At 46.1% G+C, this 24,493-nt stretch overlaps 1 protein-coding gene and 2 pseudogenes across 7 annotated transcripts in view; 1 reads left to right on the top strand and 2 right to left on the bottom strand.

Moving 5' to 3' along the window:
* The window catches only part of TSNARE1 (t-SNARE domain containing 1), a 417,418-nt gene that overhangs the window by 124,787 nt on the left and 268,138 nt on the right, over positions 1–24,493 (bottom strand). For all 7 annotated transcript variants that reach the window (XM_066625627.1, XM_066625626.1, XM_066625633.1 and 4 more), the window contains exon 10: positions 19,363–19,445. In XM_066625627.1, coding sequence (XP_066481724.1) covers positions 19,363–19,445 — 83 coding nt within the window. The remainder of the gene's footprint in view (positions 1–19,362; positions 19,446–24,493) is intronic.
* On the bottom strand, positions 198–314 carry LOC136649908 (5S ribosomal RNA; annotated as a pseudogene).
* LOC136650259 (5S ribosomal RNA) lies at positions 14,325–14,438 on the top strand (annotated as a pseudogene).

Raw genomic sequence — 24,493 nt, 5'->3', positions numbered from 1 at the left:
TCCTTCCAAATCTCCTTTACCCCGGATTCTGCTGGGAGCCCTCCTAATCTATGTCCCTCCACTTGCCATATTTACCCACCTCTTCACTCTGCCCCTTTTCATTCTAAGGAGCTCCTCTTTCCTTTTTTCTCTCCTCCTAACCAGCTTCCTTAGCACTCCATGGTAGGCAACCTTCAGTCTCAAAAGACTACAGTATAAGCCTACAGCACCTAGTATTCCCAGGCGGTCTCCCATCCAAGAATTAACCAGGCCTGACCCTGCTTAGCTTCCGAGATCAGACGAGATCGGGCACGTGCAGGGTAACAGTTGCTAGCACTCCATATTGTGAGCTCAATTGTGTTAGAATCCCCTTGTGTAGTGGAAGAACAATAGTGATCATTCAGAGAGCCCCCCTTCAACCCCCCTGTGTGGTTTCCTGAACCCTCCAGTAAAAGTTTCAGTGCACACTTAACTTGGACTCAGTCATTTTTTCCTGACTGAATTACACAGACATGCCACTACCTTTGACTCACTGAATTCCCCCTGACGTACACGTCGCATGTGTTTTTTAAAAAAGCACTACTGCGAAGGCCGTGAAACCTCTTGAGTCTTTGGACCAAATCCAGAGATCTGGCAACCCTACTGATAGGCACTACGGCAGTTAATTTTGCTTAGTAGGCCACAGGTGACTCTAGGAGTGACCAACCTAAAAAGTTCCTGGAATCTTCTCTACTAAGTTCCTTGAAAATGTGTACAGCAACTGTTGCCCACAGAAAGTGGGAATTAGCAGAAATGCAAGGAAATGAGAAATGCCGATGGAAAAACAAACATAATCATCTCCAGCTGCAGCTCAATTAGACAACCGTTCAGTGACTCGAGCAATTCAGCCACTTCCTTGCCGTCTCCTCTTCTGACGCCATGCGATCCATTCTCTTCAACACTCTTCAGAATGCAATTTAAGAATATTTGGACTGAATGAGCCAACTAGAGATTTGGAGCAGTTGTGCCCATCAAGGCCATCAGAAAGAAGCAGGTGGGCATCAAGATGTTGGGACAGAACTGGGGAAACTAAGTCCTTCCTCCATCTGGACAACGGGACTGCTTCGTAGGTGAAGAAAGAGAACAGAGACTGCACTATTTCCTCACCTGCCAGTCCCTCTGGGTCTGTACAGAGAAGGGAGGGAGGGAAACTACATAGGGTTTCATGGATATTTGGGCTTTCAGGGTGCATCTGCAAGGGGGTTTTCCCACTTCCAAAATCAGTTCACACAAGCATGGCTGCACCTCTGCATCCCCCGATGAGCATCACGGCAAGGGGGAAGATCAGCTTGACCCTCACATTGGCTAGAGCACAGGTGCCCAAACCCCGGCCCTGGGGCCACTTGCGGCCCTTGAGGCCTCTCAACACGGCCCTCAGGGAGCCCCCAGTCTCCAATGAGCCTCTGGCCCTCTGGAGATTTGTTGGAGCCCACACTGGCCCGATGCAACTGCTCTTAGTGTGAGGGCAACTGTTCGACCTCTTGCATGAGCTGTGGGATGAGGGCTTCCTCCTCTGCTTACTGTTTCACATCTGTGATGCAGTAGCAGCAGCAAAGGAAAGGCCAGCCTTGCTTTGTGCAAGGCCTTTTATAGGCCTTGAGCTATTTCAAGACCTTCATTTATTCATATAAGTTCATCTTTAATATAGCCATTTATGTAAACTTATGTAAATTTATTCAAATTTTAAATGTAAAAATTCTTTTTTCCCCCCGACACAGTGTCAGACGGATGATGTGGCCCTCCTGCCAAAAACTTTGGACACCCCTGGGCTAGAGGATGGAGCAGCTGCAGGGAGCTCATCTCCTTCCCTGCCTTTCAAAAGACTCTGTCCCCATTTCCTGTTGCTTGGGGATTGCTGAAGCAGGATCCTGCCACCTCTGCCATCAGCCGCATGATGAAAGGGGCTCCGGAACAGTTTTCAGTTTTGAATGTAAACACCACAGGGGTCATGTTAATAAAAAGATGTGGCATAAATCTATACACAAACCTTTTGTGAGTGGCTATGAGTGTTTCCCTTGAGGGAGGAGAGAGATCTGAACTTTTATGTCCATCACTTGATGCTTGCAATGGGGGTCTGTAGGCAAGTCTGCACACCTGTTTTTCATACAACATACATTCATTTACATAATTCACTACCATGATGGCCACTGGCTTGCTTGGCTTTTAAAGGAGCTCACATCAATTCACAAAGGACGATCTGTATTTCAGGAGGCATAAGGGCGAGAACCAGGTGATCTCAGCTCCATGGGCAGCTACCCAAAATGGTGAGCTACAAGAATGACAGCCTGGAGAATCTTCCAAGACGGTGATGTCTGTCCACAAAAAAATATCCGCAAGAGAAACATCAAATGTCCAGGTTCAGGGAAAGCTTGTTTCACAGTATCCATTCTTCAGGGGTAAGTGGAGGTTCCCGCCTTCATAAGCTGTGTGTGGTTTTTCTGGTTGGCCACTGATGAAAATAGGATATGGCGTTAGATGAATCCTCTGTCTGAGATAGCATGGTGTTTGTGTAATTATGTGTTCTTTTAAGGGAGCCATCCCAAATTAAATGAGGGCTAAAGGAACATTTAAGGGGACATGGTGCCTCAGTGGGTTAAACTGCTGAGTCGACAAGCCTGTTGGCAGTTCAAATCTGCGTGGCGGGGTGAGCTCCCGTAGCTTGCCAAGGGCTCCTGCCAACCCAGCAGTTCAAAAACATGTAAAAATATGAGTAGATAAATAGGCACCATCTTGGTGGGAAGGTAACGGCATTCTGTGTACTTAGGTGTTTAGTCACGCCGGCCACATGACCATGGAAAGTGTATATGGACAACGCTGGCTATTCGGCTTAGAAATGGAGATGAGCATGGCCCCTAGAGTTGGAAACGACTAGACTTAACACTGGGGGGAATCTTTACCTAAAGGAACATTTGCCCTGGATGAGGGCAAGACTTGCCAGTTGTTCAGAGTTCCTTCTGAAAGCTGCAATGGATGCAGCCACCCTGATGCAAGCCCATAGAGTCGATGCCACCCCGATGCAAGCCCATGTCCCCATCAAGGTGCAAAGTATGTTTCTGATGATTTTCAGAATGGGCTACAAGACCCTTCTGTTCCAATGGATCTTGGGGAATCAAGGTCAGTTTTGCTGGATATGTTTCACTTGCTGGTATTTTGGGATGCTTATGCTCAATTTAATTTTGTTTTTTATTAATGGAGTATGTTGTGCCTTTAATTATAGTTGTAAACCACCTTCAGCATAGGATGAGACTGAAGATAAAAATTTTAAATCTCTCCATCAATAAACCTATGTGCAATCACTGCAACCAGCAGCATTTTGATCATAAGGGTTGCTATTGAATATTTCATTCACTGAAGTCTCTCTTAACAATTGGTCTTCAGGCTCATCCCCTGGCAAGCATTAGCTTCATGCTGATCCAAATGACTTCATCATGACTAAACTCAAATTGGAAAAGGAGAAAAAGAAAAGACAGGTCATTTCTTACTCTCTTGTATCTGCCATGGACTGAATAGATGTCAAGAGGGTACATCATTGAGAGTAAATACACAGCCTCCCAATGAAAGGCAGAGACACTTATGGAACAGACTTCCTTATCCACACAGTTGAAGAGCTAAAAGATGAACCAAAGCTTCATACAACTCTGCCCTACAGTCCAATTTCAGGAGCTTTAGAGACAGGGCTGGCCTTAGGAGCTGCAGGGCTCAACTGGAAATATTTTTTGCGGCACCCAGGGTCACAGCCAAGGTCTGTAGAATCTTAGAGTGCAAACCAGAAAGTGTCCTGGGCTGGCACAAGTCCCTTGTGCCGGCCAATGACTGTCACAAAAGCCCCATAAAGTACCTTTGCGATGACTTAAGATGAGGGAAGCTGATGCATGGATCATTGGGCCGGCACAATGTTAAGCTTGTACCTACCGAGCTAGGCTGGTAAAGGGGTGGGTGGGGGACGTGGGGAGGGCAGGAGGGAGGTGTGCTGCTTTTGACACAGAAGACCTTAGTCAAGAAGAAAAAATCAGACAAACTGATGTTGAGCTCAAAATACACTCCTACTTTTCTTGAGGCTCTCCACGAGGGTTGCTCGTCAGAGGCAGATCACATCTCCCCTTCTCTTCTCATCACCCCATACACAATATTCTGCAGGTGCCAGTAGCAAAACCTTTTAGAACGCTTCCCTTTCAGCTTGCCTCCATGCTGCTCCATGTGTTCCTGGAACGTAACTCGTTGACGTCCCTTTAATTTGAATGATATAATTAGATTCATTTTACACCAATGTTTTTGGTGTCCATACTTCAGGAATGGATTTGTGCTGCAAACTGAGAGCCACCAATAGTAGAAATGCTTTTAAATAAAGCAAGATAACAATAAAAATATATATTTAGATATTGTCATTAAGTGAAAATTTTATCGTAAACTGCCTCAAGCAGTTTTATTACTTGTTAAACCTCTTTGTGTGCATTTTGCATAACTTTTTTCTTCTCAACATAAAATGACAAATGCTTGGAATAAACTTGATAAGCTTAGAAGTAACTCTGCACATGCTCAGAGGTGGTGCCTTGCAGGCCCAACAATCTGGACATTGCAAGAGACTTCTACAGAAAGTGGATGAGAGAGAGAGAGAGAGAGAGAGAGAGAGAGAGAGAGAGAGAGAGAGAAACTAGTGTAAGGATGGACTTGGGGTGGGGGGACTCTCCCGGATGTGAAAATCAATTTTTTTCTTAGACTTCCTTGGCTTTTCATTTAGAAACCAATAAAATTCTATTTGTCCCTTGTTCATTTTCTACATAAAATGCCACCAAGCTAGTAGCTTTCGGCAACTGCGCAAAACGTAATAGGTTAGGACTGCTGCTTTAAAATATGTTAGGGATTTTTAATGAAACCAATTTATATCAGTTTGTGCCAGTGAAAGGGCTGAAGCAATTTAATTTAGTTCTATTTTCCACACATTTGCGGCCAACGCAAGGATTCACTTCTTTCTAATTTGGCTGCACCTCCATACACCGGCCTAAGCTATTTCCACCTGATTTGGCGGGTGACCTCTATTAAACAGCCAGGTGTTTGGCTCCATTAAATGGATAATCTCTTGATACCCACATACAGATGCTGCCAATACTGCCTGATGTGTACATTTTTAAAGCTGAGTTCTTGCTGCCTTTTTAAAATCTTTCTTTCCAAAATGGCATGTAAGTTCCCATCAACATCCCAACACTTGCGGTCAAAGAGGAGAAAACACAAAAAAGTTTGCACATCTCCTACTCTTAGCTGGGAAATGATTTTGCAATTCCTTGTATACCTTCATCATTCACCTGACCGAGGTGTGTCATATGTATGGGACTTGAAAACAGATTCTACCATCAGCATCACTCCAGAAAGATTTGAATGGAGAGAGTATAAATCCTTCCTTCCTTCCTTAAGAATGCTGGATTAGATGGATCTTTGTGATCTGATCCAGAAATCAAATTTTCATCTTCATTCTTGGTACCACTGATTTAGTGCAAACTTTTTGCAACTCTGGCAAGCACACACACAAATTCAACAACATTTAAGTTCCCTAAGCTGTCCTTGAGTATGACTATCGGGGTAGCATTCAGTGGAATGAAAATACAATATAATACAACGCAGCTGAAACTAAGCTACAGTAAAACAGAGTGGAACATAAAAAGGTGCAACGGCAAATAACTGTTCGGCAGAGCAGTGAGACAATTTTAAAACCACCTTTTGGAAGGCTCAAGCAGAAGAGCCCTGCTGGATCTGAAGAGCTCTGCTGAATCTGACCAAAGGGTTTGTATCCTGCAAATTTTATATGGGAATAAAAAAAATCACAAGGTTCCCTTTTGTCTATTTCAGAGCAGTGTCTCATACAGTTTTAAACATAAGCCTTTTTCTGTTTATCCAGAGTCCTCCTTGGCTGCTTGCCAGCTCAAAGATTCCTGGAAAAGTCACCACTGACCTCCAAGGGGTGCTGGTACTTTCTGAGTATGTGGGTACTTACTAGACTCCCTCTTCTCCCATCCTCAAAGCCTCAGAGTTGAAGGGGTGATAGCTTTAAAAGATCATGAAGCAAAATTCCATAACAACTGTGAGCTGTGGAATCCTCATGAAAACCCATGAAAAATTAAGGGAGCAGTTAACTGGAAAGGTTTGGGAGCCAGTGCACTACACTAATTTGCAAAACTTGCTGTGCTCACAATAGATGGTGGACTCCAGTCTGGATTCAACAAAACAACCTGGATCCTCGGCAGAGTGATTGGGTTCCTTGCAGTCTTCCACAAGTTTTGGGTGAGAAAAATGAGCATACTCTATCTGTAATGGAGCTTACTAACTAGGTAGAGAAGGGGTGGTCAGCCTTTCAACTTTAGGGCTCTTGGACCTTTAACAATTGCGTAGAAGAGGGAATTTTAGCAGGTGCAGCCTGTCAGCTCAGAGGTTGGCCACCCCTAAGTTGAAAGGTTAAAAGTTTAGCCACCCCTGTGATAGAGAGAAGTGGACCTCTAATGCTTAGATCCTACGCAAGTATAGAGATTTACTCCAAGGGGCTTACATCAGTAGTTCTTTATCTTTTTTATTGGGTTATGTGTGTGCCATAAATTAGATTATTGTTAACTTCCTCCTAACACCATAGCTCATGTTAATTAACCAAGTGCAATTAATTAAAATGACACATTCATCTCGGCTAGACAAATACATTTTGGAATGCAGAACCTCGGTGTCACCAATAACAAATGAAGTTATTCATTCCAATTTGCTTCTCAGAATTTACGCTCTACTTAGTTTCATGTTCTTCAAAACCCAGGACAAGGAGAAAAAATCAATGACGTTGCTGGAAGATTTTCATTCGCGGCCAGTTTCGATTTGGGCGCTCTGTAAGTTCTGCGTCGCAATCCCTTACAGCCATAAGGAACACAAAAAAGAACCCAACCAGGTCAGGCCAAGCATTTGCCAAGGTCAGCTATTCAGTTCCCAACACTGACCAGGCAGCAACTGGTATCAGTAACATAGCTAGAGGGGGGCAAAAAGGTAAGTACTTCCGGCGCCACAATGCACCATGTAAGTTGCCCCGCCTACTCACCATCCAGGCAGCAACAGCAAACTGAATCATACAAATTCATGTCTACTTGGCTTGGAATTTTTAATACTTGCTAGGCTGTCATGCTGGGAAACTTGGATGCTCAAACCTTTGCACAACATTGAAGCTCCTGATTTTCTATAACAGATGAGTATTTATTTTGATTCTAATCTTTGTTATTCATGGGTCCAAAAATACTATAGTGAGCAGTGGCATAACTAGAGGGGATGCAAAGCACTAAGTTATGCTTGCGCCTGAATGCGCCGTGCAAGTGGACGCTGCCCTTTGGAGCCATTCTGGGCGGTGGGAGCAAAACAGAGGCATTCGCTTCTTCTCTGGTTCTTCTCTGGCATTCAGTTCCGTTTTGCTCCCACCGCCCGGAATGGCTCAGAAGGGGAGGGGGAGGGACCACTTGCATGGGGCCTTCAGGCACCTGCAAAACTTAGTGCTTTGCACCCCCTCTAGCTTCACCACTGGTGATGAGGCCTCTTTGCATGTGGTAAATGTAGGAGGGCAAGCAGTACTTGTGTGGGAGCAATTGCAAACTTTGGCAGAAAGTTGCCTGGCACTGCCTCCTGGAGGTCATGCAGATGGTGTTTGTGGCCCCCAGGACTGGGGAGTGCTCTATTGATTAGATGCCATGTTATGGTATGGGAATCTTCACATACAAAACGCAAAGGATGGTTAATCAATAAAGCTGCACTTTAGTCACTGTTCCTGTCAGGCTGGTGATGAAGGAGCATAAAGACAAGATGCCCTCACAGAGCAGGAAGTAAATTTCCCGGCCAGAATTCCAAGTGTCATGCATTCAAAGCCCAAGGAAGAAATAAGATAATGGGCTCAGCAGCCACGAGTGAGCCGTCACTGGAGAGACCCAACCAATAGTGGTCTGAACAGAATACTCAGGAAGCAAACCCTGAAGGCCTTGAAGTGAGATCATGATGATGTGGGCACCACCTCCCTTTGTAAAGTTGCAACAAGCCAAGGGGCTTCTTGAAGCCTCAGAATGCCAGATGCAAAGGAGACCAGCAGGACTCAGGTCTCTTGTTGTCTTGTGTGCTCCCTGAGGCATCTGGTGGACCACTGTGGGATACAGGAAACTGAACTAGATGGGACTTTGGCCTGATCCAGCGGGAATCCAGTGGGAGCCATTCCCGGCGGGGGAAGCAAATGGATCTGTACGGCTCCATTTTGCTCCCCTCGCTGGGAATGGCTCCGAAGGGAGGGGCCGCTTGCCTGCCTTGCTGAGGCTCCCTGCCAGACTGTGTGCTTCGCCCCCCTCCAGCTACACCACTGGTCTGCACAGCTCTAATTGCAAACCTGGGGAAGATCTTTGCCAGATGCAAGGGAGGGCACTGGGATGCAGGTCTCTTGTTATCTGGTGTGCTCCCTGGGGCATTTGGTGGGCTGCTGTGAGATACAGGAAGCTGGACTAGATGGGCCTGTGGCCTGATCCAGTGGGGCTGTTCTTATGTTCTTAACTACAATTCCCAGGAAGCCTTGCAGGTCTCTTGTTATCTGGTGTGCTCCCTGGGGCATTTGGTGGGCCGCTGTGAGATACAGGAAGCTGGACTAGGTGGGCCTATGGCCTGATCCAGTGGGGCTGTTCTTATGTTCTTAACTACAATTCCCAGGAAGCCTTGCAGGTCTCTTGTTATCTGGTGTGCTCCCTGGGGCATTTGGTGGGCTGCTGTGAGATACAGGAAGCTGGACTAGATGGGCCTGTGGCCTGATCCAGTGGGGCTGTTCTTATGTTCTTAACTACAATTCCCAGGAAGCCTTGCAGGTCTCTTGTTATCTGGTGTGCTCCCTGGGGCATTTGGTGGGCTGCTGTGAGATACAGGAAGCTGGACTAGATGGGCCTATGGCCTGATCCAGTGGGGCTGTTCTTATGTTCTTAACTACAATTCCCAGGAAGCCTTGCAGGTCTTCTTGTTGTCTGGTGTGCTCCTTGGGGCATTTGGTGGGCCACTGTGAGATATAGGAAGCTGGACTAGATAGGTCTATGGCCTGAGCCAGCGGGGCTGTTCTTATATGTTCACCTGAGCTCCCAGACAGCCATGACTTGCCAGGTGCAGCTGTGTTTGAATAGCTGGTGTATTGCTTGGGCTCAGTGCAGAAAAACCTCTGATAATTCTGAATTCAATCCCATCACATCTCTGTGCATGCACGCCCCATTTTCTTTTCCATTTAGGCACCGAGCATCTCAGAGCCTCCAACCGCTCCAGCTGGGATTGAAAAGTGCTCGAAAGTGTCAATCCCGAGGCCCTTCCTAAATGTGCAAAAATGGTGATAATTAATTCCATCTGTCCATCTCTGTATAGCAAAAAACAAACAAACAAAAAAACCCCTCACAAACACCCTCTTGCAGCTTGAAGAGCTGTTGAGATTTAAATATCCCTAAATCTGCTGATGTCTGACAGTTCTCAGGGCTTCTCCATAAACACAGAAGCTGATTTTTCTTTGACATTTCTCTCTTTATTCCCTGTGCATGTGCCAAAAATGAGGGGGGAATATTTATTAAGTCCTGCCGCATTGATTGTCCTGGTCAATTGGTGTTTTGATAGGACGTCTTGCAAACCGACCGACCTCCCTTCATAAGGATGGTAGTTACTGGAACAAAGGCTACACTGTATCTTGGGATGCTGAAAAAATCCATCTCTTAATGATACCTATTATATCAATTTTCCGTCTAATGGCTGCTACGTTTGAGCAAAGGAACTGGGGATGGCTTGATGAATCGAAGGATATTATGCTATTTGTATAGCAGTTAAAGGCAAAAAGCAGAAGAGAAAGAATACTTTTAATATGTCCAGAAGATACGTAACTGAGAGCGCAATCCAATGTTTCAATTTCAAGGTGGGTGGGTCATGACATGTTTTGTGGGGGAAGGGTGCTCCCACCTTTCCCTGTGTCCGAACAGCCACAAAACATGCTCCACCATGCTTGTTCCCATGCATGCTGGGAAATGGAAAAGGTGCAAAAGAGAGCGACTAAGATGATTAAGGGGCTGGGGCACCTTCCTTATGAGGAAAGGCTATGGCGTTTGGGCCTCTTCAGCCTAGAAAAGAGACGCCTGAGGGGGGACATGATTGAGACATACAAAATTATGCAGGGGATGGACAGAGTGCATAGAGAGATGCTCTTTCCACTCTCACATAACACCAGAACCAGGGAACATCCACTAAAATTGAGTGTTGGGCGGGTTAGGACAGACAAAAGAAAATATTTCTTTACTCAGCGTGTGGTCGGTCTGTGGAACTCCTTGCCACAGGATGTGGTGATGGCGACTGGCCTGGATGCCTTTAAAAGGGGATTGGACAAGTTTCTGGAGGAAAAATCCATTTCGGGTTACAAGCCATGATGTGTATGTGCAACCTCCTGATTTTAGAAACGGGCTATGTCAGAACGCCAGATGCAAGGGAGGGCACCAGGATGAGGTCTCTTGTTAGCTGGTGTGCTCCCTGGGGCATTTGGTGGGCCGCTGTGAGATACAGGAAGCTGGACTAGATGGGCCTATGGCCTGATCCAGTGGGGCTGTTCTTATGTTCTTATGTTCTTATGCTTCCATGGTTGGGGAGCACATGTGCTGGCAATGCCGCTGCTACAGTATGCATGGCTACAATGCACTGATGCTTCACTACTTGTATCCTTATAGTCTAAGCAGACTGAAGAATTACTTGTGATGTGGCTTGACATCACTGGAGATACCCTTGACTCCTGGTGGGGGGGGGGAGGAGCTTTTTGCTATGCCAAGATTGCCCCTTGCAGAAGCAGAAGCCAAGGCTGATGTGGGGAAATGCTGTATTGTGGCCTCCTCCCACATGCCCAAGATCTTTGAGGTCCCAGAACAGCAATGGAGGGGTGCAGTTGCAGAGGCTTCCATGCCACTAAAATAATGCTGGAAAGGGCCTTTAGAAGTTGCTCCAAACTTCTAGTAAAGTTTATAGAAGAGCACAGGGCAGGGATGTTCTTGCTGCAATCATTCATGTGGGTTAAGGAGCTGGTCACCCCCAAAGGAACCAAAAACATGACCCCAGATTCTACATCTCAGTTGCTCAAAATGTCCTTTATTGTAAAAAGACTCCAAACCAGTCTTGTTCCCCTCCTCGCCCACAATGCCTCTAAGATATCTATCTCCCTTGTATTTATTCAGCGCAGAACAGATTGATTTAAATCTTTGCCCAAGGTTATTTCTTTTCTACTTTGCATTAATTTTAAACACATAATACAAGGTTATATAGGGCCAGAATGTCCCATTTTTGGAGAAGGAAGTAGGCGGGGGAAGGGAAGATCTGTCCAATTATAGGGATGGGGAAAAGACATACAAGGATTGCAAAAGATGGTTAATTTTTAAATATACAAATGCTTTCCCTTTACCAAGTGGGGAAATGTATATATTATTAAACTTGCATTTCTCTTAACTACTGCAGGGGAAGGTACATAATGTTACAGCAGTGAGAATCCATACAAACTGGATTAATAAAACAGAATTTGCAAAAAAAAAAAAAAAAAAAAAAAAAAAATCCCTGCCTTCCAGGGAGTTCTGACTTGTTAAGAGCCTTTGCAGACTTTCTAATGAAATTCAGCTTTTGATGATTTGATCTGAAGTCCTCAAGAATTAAAAGAATAAGCACTTTTTGCTTTGGTGCTGACTCTGGAGATATGGGGGGGGGTGTCAAATTCCATGCCCCATCCTTATCAAGAAGAAGGCTAAGAGATGGCAGCCAGGTTGGGAAGATTAAGTTTAGGTGGGAAGATGGAGTTTACCGTGGCTCTTCTGAAGCTATAGGCTTAAAGCCAGGGGCAGTAGAAGTTAAAGATATAGAGGTGATGCAGAGGTGAGGTAGTTGGTTCAGGAGTGGAAAGATCTAGAAAGATCTGGTTTATGAAGCTTACTAAGAGCCCCAACCTATTCTTCACTCTCCCCCCTCCCCGTGATGCAGTGGCACTGAAAGGGTTATTACCACATCCTATGTGGGGTGCACAGGTCTCATCTGGTAAAAAAACCATTGTTCCCTTACCCAGGGGTAAGCCTCCACAGTGCGGGAAGGGGGGGGGTGTTCAAGCCCTTTATTAGCTAAATAGCTGGCACAGGTCTACCTAGACCCATGCCACAGATTTAGGTCCACCAAACAGTTTAGGTGAGTGGCTGCCAGTGCCATCAAATCTGCCCCCTTTCAGGACCTGATCTGCCCATCCCCCGCTCTGCCCAGTTTCACCCCTGCCCTGTCTAAATTTGGCCCTCCCCACCCCCTCCTGCCTCTCTTGCTGATGTACCTGCTCTGGTGGGTGGCAGGAGAGCCAACAATACAGGTGGGAAAGCTATGGCCTTCCCGCCAGCACACCCACCCAAGCAACTTTTACAACTGCGCTAGCTGCTTTATGGTAGTCAGAACCAAGAAAAGAGATGCTAGCAGGTTGACAGGTGAGTATAGGATTCAGCCCGAAGTGACCCTAGGCCAGTCCACACCACTACTTAGTTGGGACAGCTTAACCAAGTTCACAGATTAGTGAGGAGGATAACATGGTGGGCCATGTGGAAAGGTATGCCACTTGGAGTTTCTTAGGTCAGGATAAAGGTGCAATCAATCAATATACCCCCAGGGAGAACAATGCTCACATCAGCTCAGCACCATGGTTTTCTACGGCATCAATTCACACAGTCTCTGTGAAACTGCAGCTTGAAGGATTAACTAACCAATTACATTTCTTTGAGTAACAATTGAATGTGTGAACGGCAGTGGAGTTTTTCCTCATATCATCACAAAACTGGATGTTATCAGAAATTTGGTTCAAGGAAGATTAATGTTTGATGTCAAATCCAACCCTGGAATAAGTCTTCAGCCAACCAACTTCGGGGTCAAGGTTTTATACTATTGAAAATTTTTTTCATAAATTAAGGGATCCTACATCTGCATCAGTTTTCCCTTGTCTCATCAGGACTTTCTTGCTCATGGAAAGGGAAAGAGAGAAAACTTGGTCTGGAAGTTGTTGGCAACTTTCAGTCTCGAAAGACTCTGGTATCGCGCTCTGAAAGGTGGTTCTGGCACAGCGTCTAGTGTGGCTGAAAAGGCCGATTTGGGAGTGACAATCCCTTCCACACCGGGAGCAAGTGCAGTCTGTCCCTGGTCTGTCTCCCTGTCTATGGGCCTTCCTTCTTTGCCTCTTTGCCTCAGACTGTTGGCCAAGTGTCTCTTCGAACTGGGAAAGAAGAAACTTTCTGAAGAAATACCCAGGATCTTTAATTGTGAGCAAAAGAGATTGCAAATATAGAATTGCTCTGGTGGTGGAAGGTGGAACTAGAGAGTCCTCATATAAAAGAAGGGATGATCAGTTGACTTAATCCTATTAAGAGGATGATTAATAATATAAAAGAATATTAAATTTAATTAGCTAATTTCTGCAGCTATTTAAATATTGTTCCCCTGCTAAATGTGCAGGACATCACTCCTATAGTCTCTTTCCTACTGACTTTGTCTTTGAAGGGTAAATTAGGGTGGAGATAACTAATTAGACATGTAGACAACACTTTGCATGTTGTTGTGGAAATTGAGCATGGAGAAGTTCATGCAACTCTCTCCCTTCACTGTGGCATGATGATTTCATCATGCACACATGCACACATGTGCGTGCACACACACACACACTGCCCCTTACTTAAGAAATAAGCTGTCCTCTAAGGCTGCCAGGTCTCAGGGTTTGACCTGCAGTTTCTGACATTCTTCTCTTGGTCTCCAGGGAATGGAGTTAGCATAAAGAATCAGAAGGAAGGGTAACCAACTTTCCACCGCGCCATCCCCAGCCTTCTTCCCCACCCCCACACAACAATTTAATCCTGCCACCAATCCAACCCCCAGCGAGAGAGAGAGAGAAATGAACTCCCCTCAGCGAAGGAAGCAGTCCTGGCACCTGATTGTGGGGGCGCTGGGGCAGAGCCTTGCACTTGGCACACTCAGGTGATTCCTGTCCAATCCCTGTGGGTCACTGGGTGCTACCACTGAGGGTTTGGGGCAGGTGGATGGTCATCTGATCCCCAATCCCACCTTGGAAGCAGGAGCAGTAGTGTAGCCAGAGGGGGGGCAGTGCAGTAAGTACAGCAGGCGCCTCAATGTGCCATGTAAGTGGCCCCTCCCTCTCACCAGCAGAGCCATCTGGGGCAGTGACAAAGACACAGGTGTTGCTGTGGTGGCCTGGAATGGCTCTGATGGAAAGAGGAGGGGCCATTTACATGGCACATTATGGGGCCTGCTATTACCCTGCACATGCCTGATCTTGTCTGATCTCGGAAGCTAAGCAGGGTCAGGCCTGGTTAGTACTTGGATGGGAGACCACTTGGGAATACCGGATGCTGTAGGCTTATACCATAGTCTTTTGAGACTGAAGGTTGCCAACCATTAGTCCCTGCTATGCTACTGAGGGTGGCCATCCATCAGAGAGAGTTACTCTGTTCTACACATGGAGCTGTCCACTACTGAGTCAGAACGTTTGTCCCGCTAGCTCAGGCCTGTCCACACTGACTGGCAGCATTTCTCTCCAGGGTTTTAGACAGGACTTTTTCCTTTGTCTTACCTGGAGAGGCTGCCAGGGATTGAACTTGGGACCCTTTGCGTGCGCAGCCGGTGTTCCTCCACTAAGTCACGGCTCCATCTAAGCTAGCACTGCTGTCATTACGATGGTATACACACTGCATCTATAAATGCCAGAAAACATTGTTGCTGCTTAATGCTCTTTTTAGGGCTAAAATGAACAGTCGGGGTTAGCAGCATGTTGGCGAGAGAAGGGAAAAACACACACACAAGAATCCATATGATCTAATAATAGAAATAATAAAGAAAAATAAAACAAGTCCCAGATGTGCACACTGAGAAGTCACCCACTTACAAAGCACGCACATAGCCCAGGGCAAAGTGTGGTTCCACAACTGCACAGATCACGGTATTACAAATTGCACAGAATAATCCACAGAAGGCTGTCAGAGTTTGCTTTCTCAAAGTTAAGCAATCAATTATCCAATTAACTTCAGCCATGTGGGTAAGGCTGAGATGAAAGATGAAAGTAGATAAGTTCCCTGGCTGCTGGGGCTTGAGAATGGTGGAGCTCACAATCTCTTCAAGAGGACAAGTTGCTTCAAGATGAGTTGCTGGGGCCAGCGGCATCGCTAGAGGGGCACGGGTGGTGTGGGACACACCGGGCGACATGCACAGGGGGGTGACACCACAAATGGCCAAAATTTTTGAAAACTTGGTACTTTTGAATAATACCATCATGTTGTATATTATTTGATGCATAATTTCCTCCAGAATGCAATGAAACAAACCATGCTGAGATATCTCTATTCTATCAAATATAGCAAAAAGCTCAGTGGGGTGGGGCAATGGTGTATCACCACATAAGAACATAAGAACAGCCCCACTAGATCAGGCCATAGGCCCATCTAGTCCAGCTTCCTGTATCTCACAGCGGCCCACCAAATGCCCCAGGGAGCACACCAGATAACAAGAGACCTCATCCTGGTGCCCTCCTTTGCATCTGGCATTCTGACATAACCCATCCACCACCCAGGGTGTTGTCCCTCCCATAGCATGGGAGGAGCTCCATTATGGGAGTGGTGTGCTGGCCTCCCACACTCAGTGACACTCAGTAGAATTCCTACATCTGTATCAGTTCTCCATTGTCTCATCAGGACTTTCTCACTCATGGAAAGGGAAAGAGAAAGAGAGAGAACTTGGTCTGAAAGAAATACGTAGGAGCTTGCCACTAGATGCCACTAGATGGGGCTCTATTCCTCCCTGCCCCAGCCCCTTGCTTCCACCGAACCCAGTCCCTTCCCTGACCCAATCCACCCACCCCCCATATTCCACCCTCTTTCAACCTGTTCCCCATCACTTTCCATCTCTTCCACAAACTTACCTGCCTTGTCAGGTCCAGGGGGGTCTGCTCGCATGTGTGAGAAGGCTCCAGCCTTCCCACCAGCACTCCGGCAGCAGCCACCTCTGCACACTGCCAGAGTAATGTTTACAACTGCTGCAAGGCAGTCAGTTCTGGTGAAACACTTATTCCACCAGAGGAGCAACCCAATAGGATTAGGTTGCCATTCACCTCTTTTATCCTGTATGGGCAATCAGTAGTGGGCTTCGCTGATAGAAAAGAATATCTATTGTGTACAGAAAGTTGATTTTTAGCTTAGAGTTGAATCTAAAGTTTGGTTATGTGAACTTTCAGCTTGAAGGGTGGGGGGAGAGATTGCGGGGGGGGGGAAGAAGGGGATAAAACAAGTCAACTTTTTCTGTCTGTTTCATTGCAATCCCAGCATCACCAGTTGGTACCTACCATTTTTCACTCCAGGAAACTCCAGAATACATCAGGATCAGGATATAATGCAGTGTTATGATACAGTGTGGTCTGTGGGTGTTTCCATGCTCTCTACTCCCACACGGTAAACACAAGGCAAAAAAAGGTATACAAAAGTATCTGGTCTCAGGGCACCTTTAGATTTCCCCACTGGAGGCTGACTTTGCCCAGTAGTTTCTCAGCTAATCAGATCTGACAAGCTCACAGTCCAAAGTGGTGCAGCTCTGGGTTTTGCAGCTGTGCCACTTGGGCACTGCTCTCCTCCAGGTTGGACAAGTGGAATAGCAGCTTGGGGAGGGGGGGATCAGTTGCAAAATGGCAGCTAGTACAATCCTAATGCAATCACGTTTGTTTTTTTAAAGTTGCTTTTATTTATTTATTTTTTTTGTTGGCAACCTTCAGTCTCGAAAGACTATGGTATAAGCCTACAGCACCTGGTATTCCCATGCGGTCTCCCATCCAAGTTCTAACCAGGCCTGACCCTGCTTAGCTTCCAAGATCATGGTATAAGCCTACAGCACCCGGTATTCCCAGGCGGTCTCCCATCCAAGTACTAACCAGGCCTGACCCTGCTTAGCTTCCCAGATCAGACGAGATCAGGCATGTGCAGGGTAACAGTTAACACAAAACCCATGAGTGCGCTCCACTCCGTATTCTGCCTATGCTCCACTCATGGCTCAGGGAGAGAGAGAGAGAGACAGAGAGAGATGGATGGATGGATGGATATTGATGGATGGATGGATGGATCTGTCTTGCCGGCCAATATCTGGGGCTGGGAACTGCTCTCTTGGCAGCCATTTTGCAGTGGCACCAGCCAACTCTTCCCAGTATTCCTGTGACCCATTCATAATAGGGTTCATGTGACATGGGTACAGTGCACATAACCTCACACCTCTGACACAATAGTTTATGACCCACAAAATTGTTTCTGTCAACTCAAAAAAAGGGGAGGATTGTGTGAGTAGGACCACAGTATGAACAGAGATTCTTGTTGTGGGAAATCTGGCTTGCAAGTTATTTTATAAGTGTGAAGAAGACACAACAATTTTCACACAATCTTCCCCTTTTTTGAGTTGACAGAAAGGGGATGAACCAGGGGGTGAATCAGACCTTGATTCTCTCAGTTCGTCCAAGAAAGTCATGGACATTTGCTCTAGAAATTTGTCAAGGAAGCACATCTTGTCTTCTTCAAGCTTGTTACCATAAATAAAGAGAAAACTCTTTAATGCAAAGCTCCACAGAAACACCTGCTCTTTGTCATCAGAACTGAGCACACAGTTTTCTTACACCGTTGCACCTTCGTGCCTAGACGGATCCAAGTGTTTGACATCTGAAAGCCCCAAACAACCACAGTCCCATAAATATTTGATTGCAGATCCATTATTTAGAGAGGGAGGGCGCACCGCTACAGGTTAAAAAAAAAAGTGAATAAACGTAACATGGGGGCTTGAATAAACATGACAGTTCAGACCTTGCGAAGGTTAAGCTGCCACATTCATTTGCTCCATTTATCAATTGGGCTGCCGCTGAATTGGCTGCCTCCACTTCCAGGGGCAGCAGCTGTTTCGAAAAAGGCCTGCATTAAGGTAAGAATAAAAACCGCAGGTGCACAGATGCTGCCTTGCAAATAGCCAACACTCCGATACCTGTAATCAGAGGCAAGCCTTTGTGCTCAGCCGGTGCAGCAGGCCAACAAACAGAAGTGCAGCTTTTATTGAAGCCACCTGCTCTCATTCATTTGCAAGTGGAAATTAAGACAATATGGTTTAATTGCATCACACAGAACAACGTTGCGGTTTGCCTGTCTTGTTAACGGCGCCAGGGAAAGCCCTAAACCGCTGGCACGTCATTAATGTGGATTAGAATCCCATCTTCTTCCAAAATCTGGGTGGTCCCCGGTCCCTATGAGACAATACTATCCATGTATTACCTAATACATTAACTAATACTAACTAATACATTCCTCCACACTGCAAAGGCTCATCTTAACTATTAGCAAGAATGTCACTGGAGAATGACACTTTAGACCAGAGATGTTCAACTTTTTTCAACTCGTAGCACACTGACAAGTTGTGAAAACTGTCAAGGCACATGATCGGTTTTTTTGTTTGTGTCTTTTGTGTTTTGCAAGCTTGCAAAATCCTGAGGGTTTTTAGGAGTATTCAATAGGAATGCTCTCAGCACCTGGATAGTTGTCAAGGTGGGCTAGGAATGGGATCAAGCATCACTGGTGTGGGGTTTTTACAGAGGCCTTAAGGCCTCAGCATGATCCTGTTAACATCATCATAGTGCATATAACAGCATCATAGACCTACATCCTTGGCTACTTCATGTAGTATTGCCAAAGCCTGATGGTGACTCTAATCATCGTGCTGCTCATTTTACGTGCTAATTATTTTCCACTAAGTCTTGTGGCTTATATGCCCACTTCATTACTACTTCAGTGCAAATAGACCCTTGATATACAATTTAAAAAAGACCACTGCTTAAATCTTGTTTCCGAACAGTATTGTGTCTACTGGTGACATGATATTTTCCATCAGTTGCCTAGTTAGGCTGTGCCAACAAGAAAGAACACACGGGCGTCAAAGACGTGTTTTAGTGCCATCTTTCAAAGAACAACAGTAGCTAATTGCTTTGTTTTCTAGTGGGAAAAAGCCTGTTTAATATGCAGCTCTCAAAATGATGACTTTAATGCAAGCTGCCAACACGGAAGTCATTTAAATCGTTGTAGGGGGAAAAAGAGGTTAAGCTCCCATTTTAGGAACACTCTTTTAAGTTGCTTTCAAAGACCACCGGAGAATTGCTGGTAACCTGCCCAGTTCCAATCTCCCAAGTTAGTTTCAATAGCACGAGAATCTGAGTGGTTCTGTGGGGGATTCTTTATATAACAACATATACTGTTTGCTTGGTTTTTTTTATCAACTTACTTGGTGCTGACTGGCTTTGGCCAATTGCTCATTAGCAGATTCTACATTAGAAGAGGCTGTTTCGATGTTGGCTTCAATGCTGTCTGTAAATTAAGATAAGAGAAGGGAATTATAAGTGAAGAGAAAATCCTGCAATTTATCAGAGCGAATGGAAGCACTGGAAGCTATACAAGGATTCTGGAAGACCAAGCTCGGGGCTGCACAAAAAAGGCGTAACAACTACACGGGGCTCTAGATCTGTGCTTTTCAACCAAAGGTACTAGTTCACTAAAGGTACTTCACAGTATCGCAGCTGGCAGACTGGCATGGTGAAGCACCATGGCAATGCCCCGCCTACCCTGAACCTGCTGGAAGTGAAAATGGTATACCAGTGGGCAATGCTGGTGGTCCATCACTTCAAAAAGAGTGTGGTTTGGGGAAGAGGGCTGCAGAGCCAATATTTGCTTGTGGTACTTGCCATTTCTGGTGGCAGCTGTGGAATGTGGAAAAAGTAGTCCTTGCAGAAGTATTGTATTGGCAACCTTCAGTCTCGAAAGACTCTGGTATTGCGCTCTGAAAGGTGGTTCTGGCACAGCGTCTAGTGTAGCTGAAAAGGCCAATCCGGGAGTGACAATCCCTTCCACACCGGGAGCAAGTGCAGTCTGTCCCTGGTCTGTCTCCCTGGCTGTGGGCCTTCCTTCTTTGCCTCTTAGCCTCAAACTGTTGGCCAAGTGTCTCTTCAAATTGCAGAAGTACAAGCTAGAGAAAGCATGTGCAGAAATTCCAGGTTTTGGTGTAAGATATAGGACTTCACAAAGTCCAATGAACTGGAAGGAGCTCCTCCCCACTTTTGCCACTCAGTGTTTCAACTATCTCAGAGCTCCCACTCCAACAGCTGACCTCCCGAAGTGCAAAGTGGCGCGACCAGGCACAGATTCAACAAGCCCCTTTCTGTAGCTGTGGGCTTCACTAGCTTTCCTTGTGAGCAACCTCGCTGTTTGATAATTATACATTTACTCCTGATTTTATCTGATGCAGGAGCTGGCTTATAGAAAGCACCAACCAATAAAAACCATCCAAGCCATTCACCAACGAATAGTAGCCTAGTTCTAGCAAAATGCCTGTCTTGTTCTGTTGCAAACGGTCATGTGACTCCACCACATGACAGAATGCTACTCTACAGAAAGAAAGAAAGAAAGAAAGAAAGAAAGAAAGAAAGAAAGAAAGAAAGAAAGAAAGAAAGAAAGAAAGAAAGAAAGAAAGAAAGAAAGAAAGAAAGAAAGAAAATTTGCGGAGGAAACTAGCATGTCAAGAGGAAGGGTGGCCTAGAACCCTTCTCTGGCATGTTTAATTTTCCATGAGGAAAGAACCATTTTTGTACAGAGGATAAAGCAGTCATGTGACGCCCCCTTAGTCCAAAGCAGTATCACCTGGAAGATGTCATGTGCCCCAAGGGATCAGTAAGATTCCAATAAGGCACCTTGATCGGAGCAACTTTCTTCATTGCTCCAAGCCAAGCAGATCACCGATTCTGCTTGCCTGTTTAGCTGCGCGCTGACACACAGGTGTGACAAAAAATCCACTGGCTTTTCATCCATTTCTGGGTTCAAGATAAAGGGTTGATCTTGACATATAGAGACCTAAAGAGCAAAGAACCCGGTTGGCTGAGGGACCCAACATCTCACACTCGAACCTGGCCAACTATCAGGACGGTAGCCAGAGGGTCTTCCCTGTGTGCCTTGACCTTCTGAGCGGAAGCAGGTGGCCTCCAGTGGTGGTACCCAAACTGTGGAACTCTCTTCTGAGATGAATTCACCAGGCATTGATTGTCATTGTCTTCTATTAGGCATAAGACAAAGTCTGCCTTGCTCACCTGAGCTTTAAATGATAATCAGGATTTCTGTCTTTTATTTAATATTTATCTTATTTGTTCTTAGCCACTGTTTTCCTGTTTACACTGTTTTACTGTTTAATTGTCCTGCTGCTTTTATTAGTGTTGGCTGCGACTGCTGCTCTCCTTTGAAGATTGTGTTGATTTTGAAGATTGTGTTGATGTTTTATGGTTACTATTTAATCTGTTGTAAGCTGCCGGGAGGGCTTTTAAAGCTGCAAAGGGTGTGTGGGTGGACATCTGCTCGCTAATGAAAATATGCCCATCTGCCTGTTCAGAGCTTGTTCTGCCTCTAGAGCACTGGTTTTGGCATGAATCAAGGAGGGGGAGATAAAACAAGGATGGTGCCACCAACCAGTGAAGTATAGGCTAAAATGGGGGACAAAGTGAGACCAGAGTGGGACGGAAAAATCAGGTGGAATCAAAGTGTCTTCCTCCATTTTGCTGTTCTATTTACAGGGGGTGAAATGGGTGGTGAACAGCGGTGATTTTCCAGGGCATAAGGGGGGGAGGGTGTTGGCACAGATGATTGTACTCCCCATACTGGCTCCCATGTTATAATTTTTGATTGGTGCCTGAGTGTTCCATCCTCAGCACTCCCCTCTTCTCCCCCCAAAGCTTCCCCCCCCCCAATGGGGGCACATCAGTGTTATAGGGATTGGGGACTAACATTTGCACTTTGGAGGCTGTTTAGTCCTGGCCCCAGCTATCCACAGCACTCTGTGCTAAGGATGCTCTGAGCACAGGATGGCCCTGAAACACCCAGACCCAGATTCCCATTGTGGCTTGGTACTGCAACACGGAGCCCAAAAGTTAATCAGCAACCAAAAAACTGGTCCAAATGGAACACAGATCAATAGTTAATTCTGAAGCCAATGGATCTCTGAAGAGGGACTGGCAGGGGGTCCAGGCCAGTCATATGGACAACTTCCAGGAGGGAGAGGTAGGAGGAGGAGGGCAGGGCTACATCCGGGAGGGAGTGCAAATGAACACATTCCGCATGAGACAGCACTCAACAGGGACTCGAACTGGGCAAACGGCCTGTGCCTCATGGCCACAAAATGCCCACACTGTTCATATAATGAGGGATAACTGTATAGTTTATGGAGGGTTGCATGAAGAACTACTACTGTATATATGTTGGCAACCTTCAGTCTCAGTAGACTATGGTATCGCGCTCTGAAAGGTGGTTCTGGCACAGCGTCTAGTGTGGCTGAAAAGGCCAATTCGGGAGTGACAATCCCTTCCACACCGGGAGCAAGTGCAGTCTGTCCCTGGTCTGTCTCCCTGGCTATGGGCCTTCCTTCTTTGCCACTTTGCCTCAGACTGTTGACCAAGTGTTTCTTCAAACTGGGAAAGGCCATGCTGCACAGCCTGCCTCCAAGCAGAACTCTCAGAGGCCAGGGTTTCCCACTTGTTGAGATCCACTCCTAAGGCCTTCAGATTCCTCTTGCAGATGTCCTTGTATCGCAGCTGTGGTCTACCTGTAGGGCGCTTTCCTTGCACGAGTTCACTATAGAGGAGATCCTTTGGGATCCGGCCATCATCCATTCTCACAACATGACCGAGCCAACTCAGGCGTCTCTGTTTCAGCAGTGCATACATGCTAGGGCCTATTCTTGGCCCCCAGTTTGATGCCGCTGGAACCAACCGTATTGGCTTCTGCCTTTCCATTGGACCATTCCAGCGACGTGGAGAGGGGGGATTTGCTGCATGGGTAACAGCCTATCCTCCATACCTTCTTTACCCAGGCTTCGCGCACTGGAGAGGACACTCCAACTTCGCCATACGGCGTCGGCACAACACGGGAAGCAGCAGTTTACCGGTTATAAGTCTTTGCTCGATTGGCGAAGGCCCATAGCCAGGGAGACAGACCAGGGACAGACTGCACTTGCTCCCGGTGTGGAAGGGATTGTCACTCCCGGATTGGCCTTTTCAGCCACACTAGACGCTGTGCCAGAACCACCTTTCAGAGCGCGATACCATAGTCTTTCGAGACTGAAGGTTGCCAATACATGCTAGGGATTCCAGCACGTTCCAGGACTGTGTTGTTAGGAACTTTGTCCTCCCAGGTGATGCCGCGAAAGCGTCGGAGGCAGCGCATGTGGAAAGCATTCAGTTTCCTCTCCTGTTGTGAGTGAAGAGTCCATGACTCGCTGCAGTACAGAAGTGTACTCAGGACACAAGCTCTGTAGACCTGCTGTATATATTTCCTGAATTTCTATAGTATATTCTTTGTATGTCATGGAGTGCCCAGATTTTCTTTCCCCCCCTCTGCTACATTATTCAGGCTCAACTTCTAGAAAATCCCACTGAAATAGCAACCCATTGCAGTAGAAAATGCTGTTGAAGGAATTTTGCTGGGATTATACTAATCCAGCCAGCTGTTAGCCAAATTTGGTTGGACAGCTCTTCCTCTGGTTCCTTCTCTCTCTCCCCCCCCTCTTTCTCAAGCGACCCCCTCACTTGTTTGTAGCTTAAGTAGCAAATAATGCAAAGTTGCATCTTTTCAGACATTAACCAAGGAGATAACTTGCTTCAGTGTTGATTCAGATCAAAGGCAGACTTGCTTGAAAGAAAATTCCTAACAAATGTTGCCAGTAGCAAAACTGTGTTATGCAGAAAAGCACCGGGTTGGGGGGGAGGGGAGGAAGAGAAGAATGATGCTGGTTTTAAAACAGAAAACAACCCATTTTGTACAGCATATTTTTTTTCCCCAAGGCCAGTCAATATTGGGACTACTTGCACCGCATGGGTAGCTCCTAAGAAAATAAATCTACCCATAAGGAATGTAGTGACAAGGGTCACAGAAATAACTGATGTATGTTGTCATGCAGCTCGAAGCCTTCGCATCTGATATGCCTCCTGAAGGCCCAGCAAATCTGAGAAGCTTAATTCTCGGCAAAAAGGGCTGCCAAACAAGAATGCAAGCAAATTGGTCCTGATGTCACCTTGATGGTGCCCCACGTCCATCAAGGAGCACACATCTCCACAATGAGCAAGAATGGCAGCCGAGAGCGAGGTCTGCGATGGGGCATTTGAGAGATGGAAAGGAGTTCATGGAGCTTTCCTTCTGGGATATTTTCAAAGGACCAACCGTCTCAATCAGCCTCCCTGTTGAAGGAAAACCTTCAGCCAGGCTACAAATCAACCTCTGAAATCTCAAGGCTCCAGAGAAGTGACTTTAGATCTCTCAAGCCATTTGCAGGGGTGGTGGTTAGAGGCCAAAATCAGCACTGTTAAAGCTTCCCAATGATTTTC

Source organism: Tiliqua scincoides, chromosome 4, assembly GCF_035046505.1.
Source record: "Tiliqua scincoides isolate rTilSci1 chromosome 4, rTilSci1.hap2, whole genome shotgun sequence".
In the NCBI taxonomy this organism is placed as follows: domain Eukaryota; kingdom Metazoa; phylum Chordata; class Lepidosauria; order Squamata; family Scincidae; genus Tiliqua; species Tiliqua scincoides.
The sequence above is the reverse complement of the archived record's forward strand: the minus strand, read 5'-3'. Positions and strand labels throughout refer to the sequence as shown.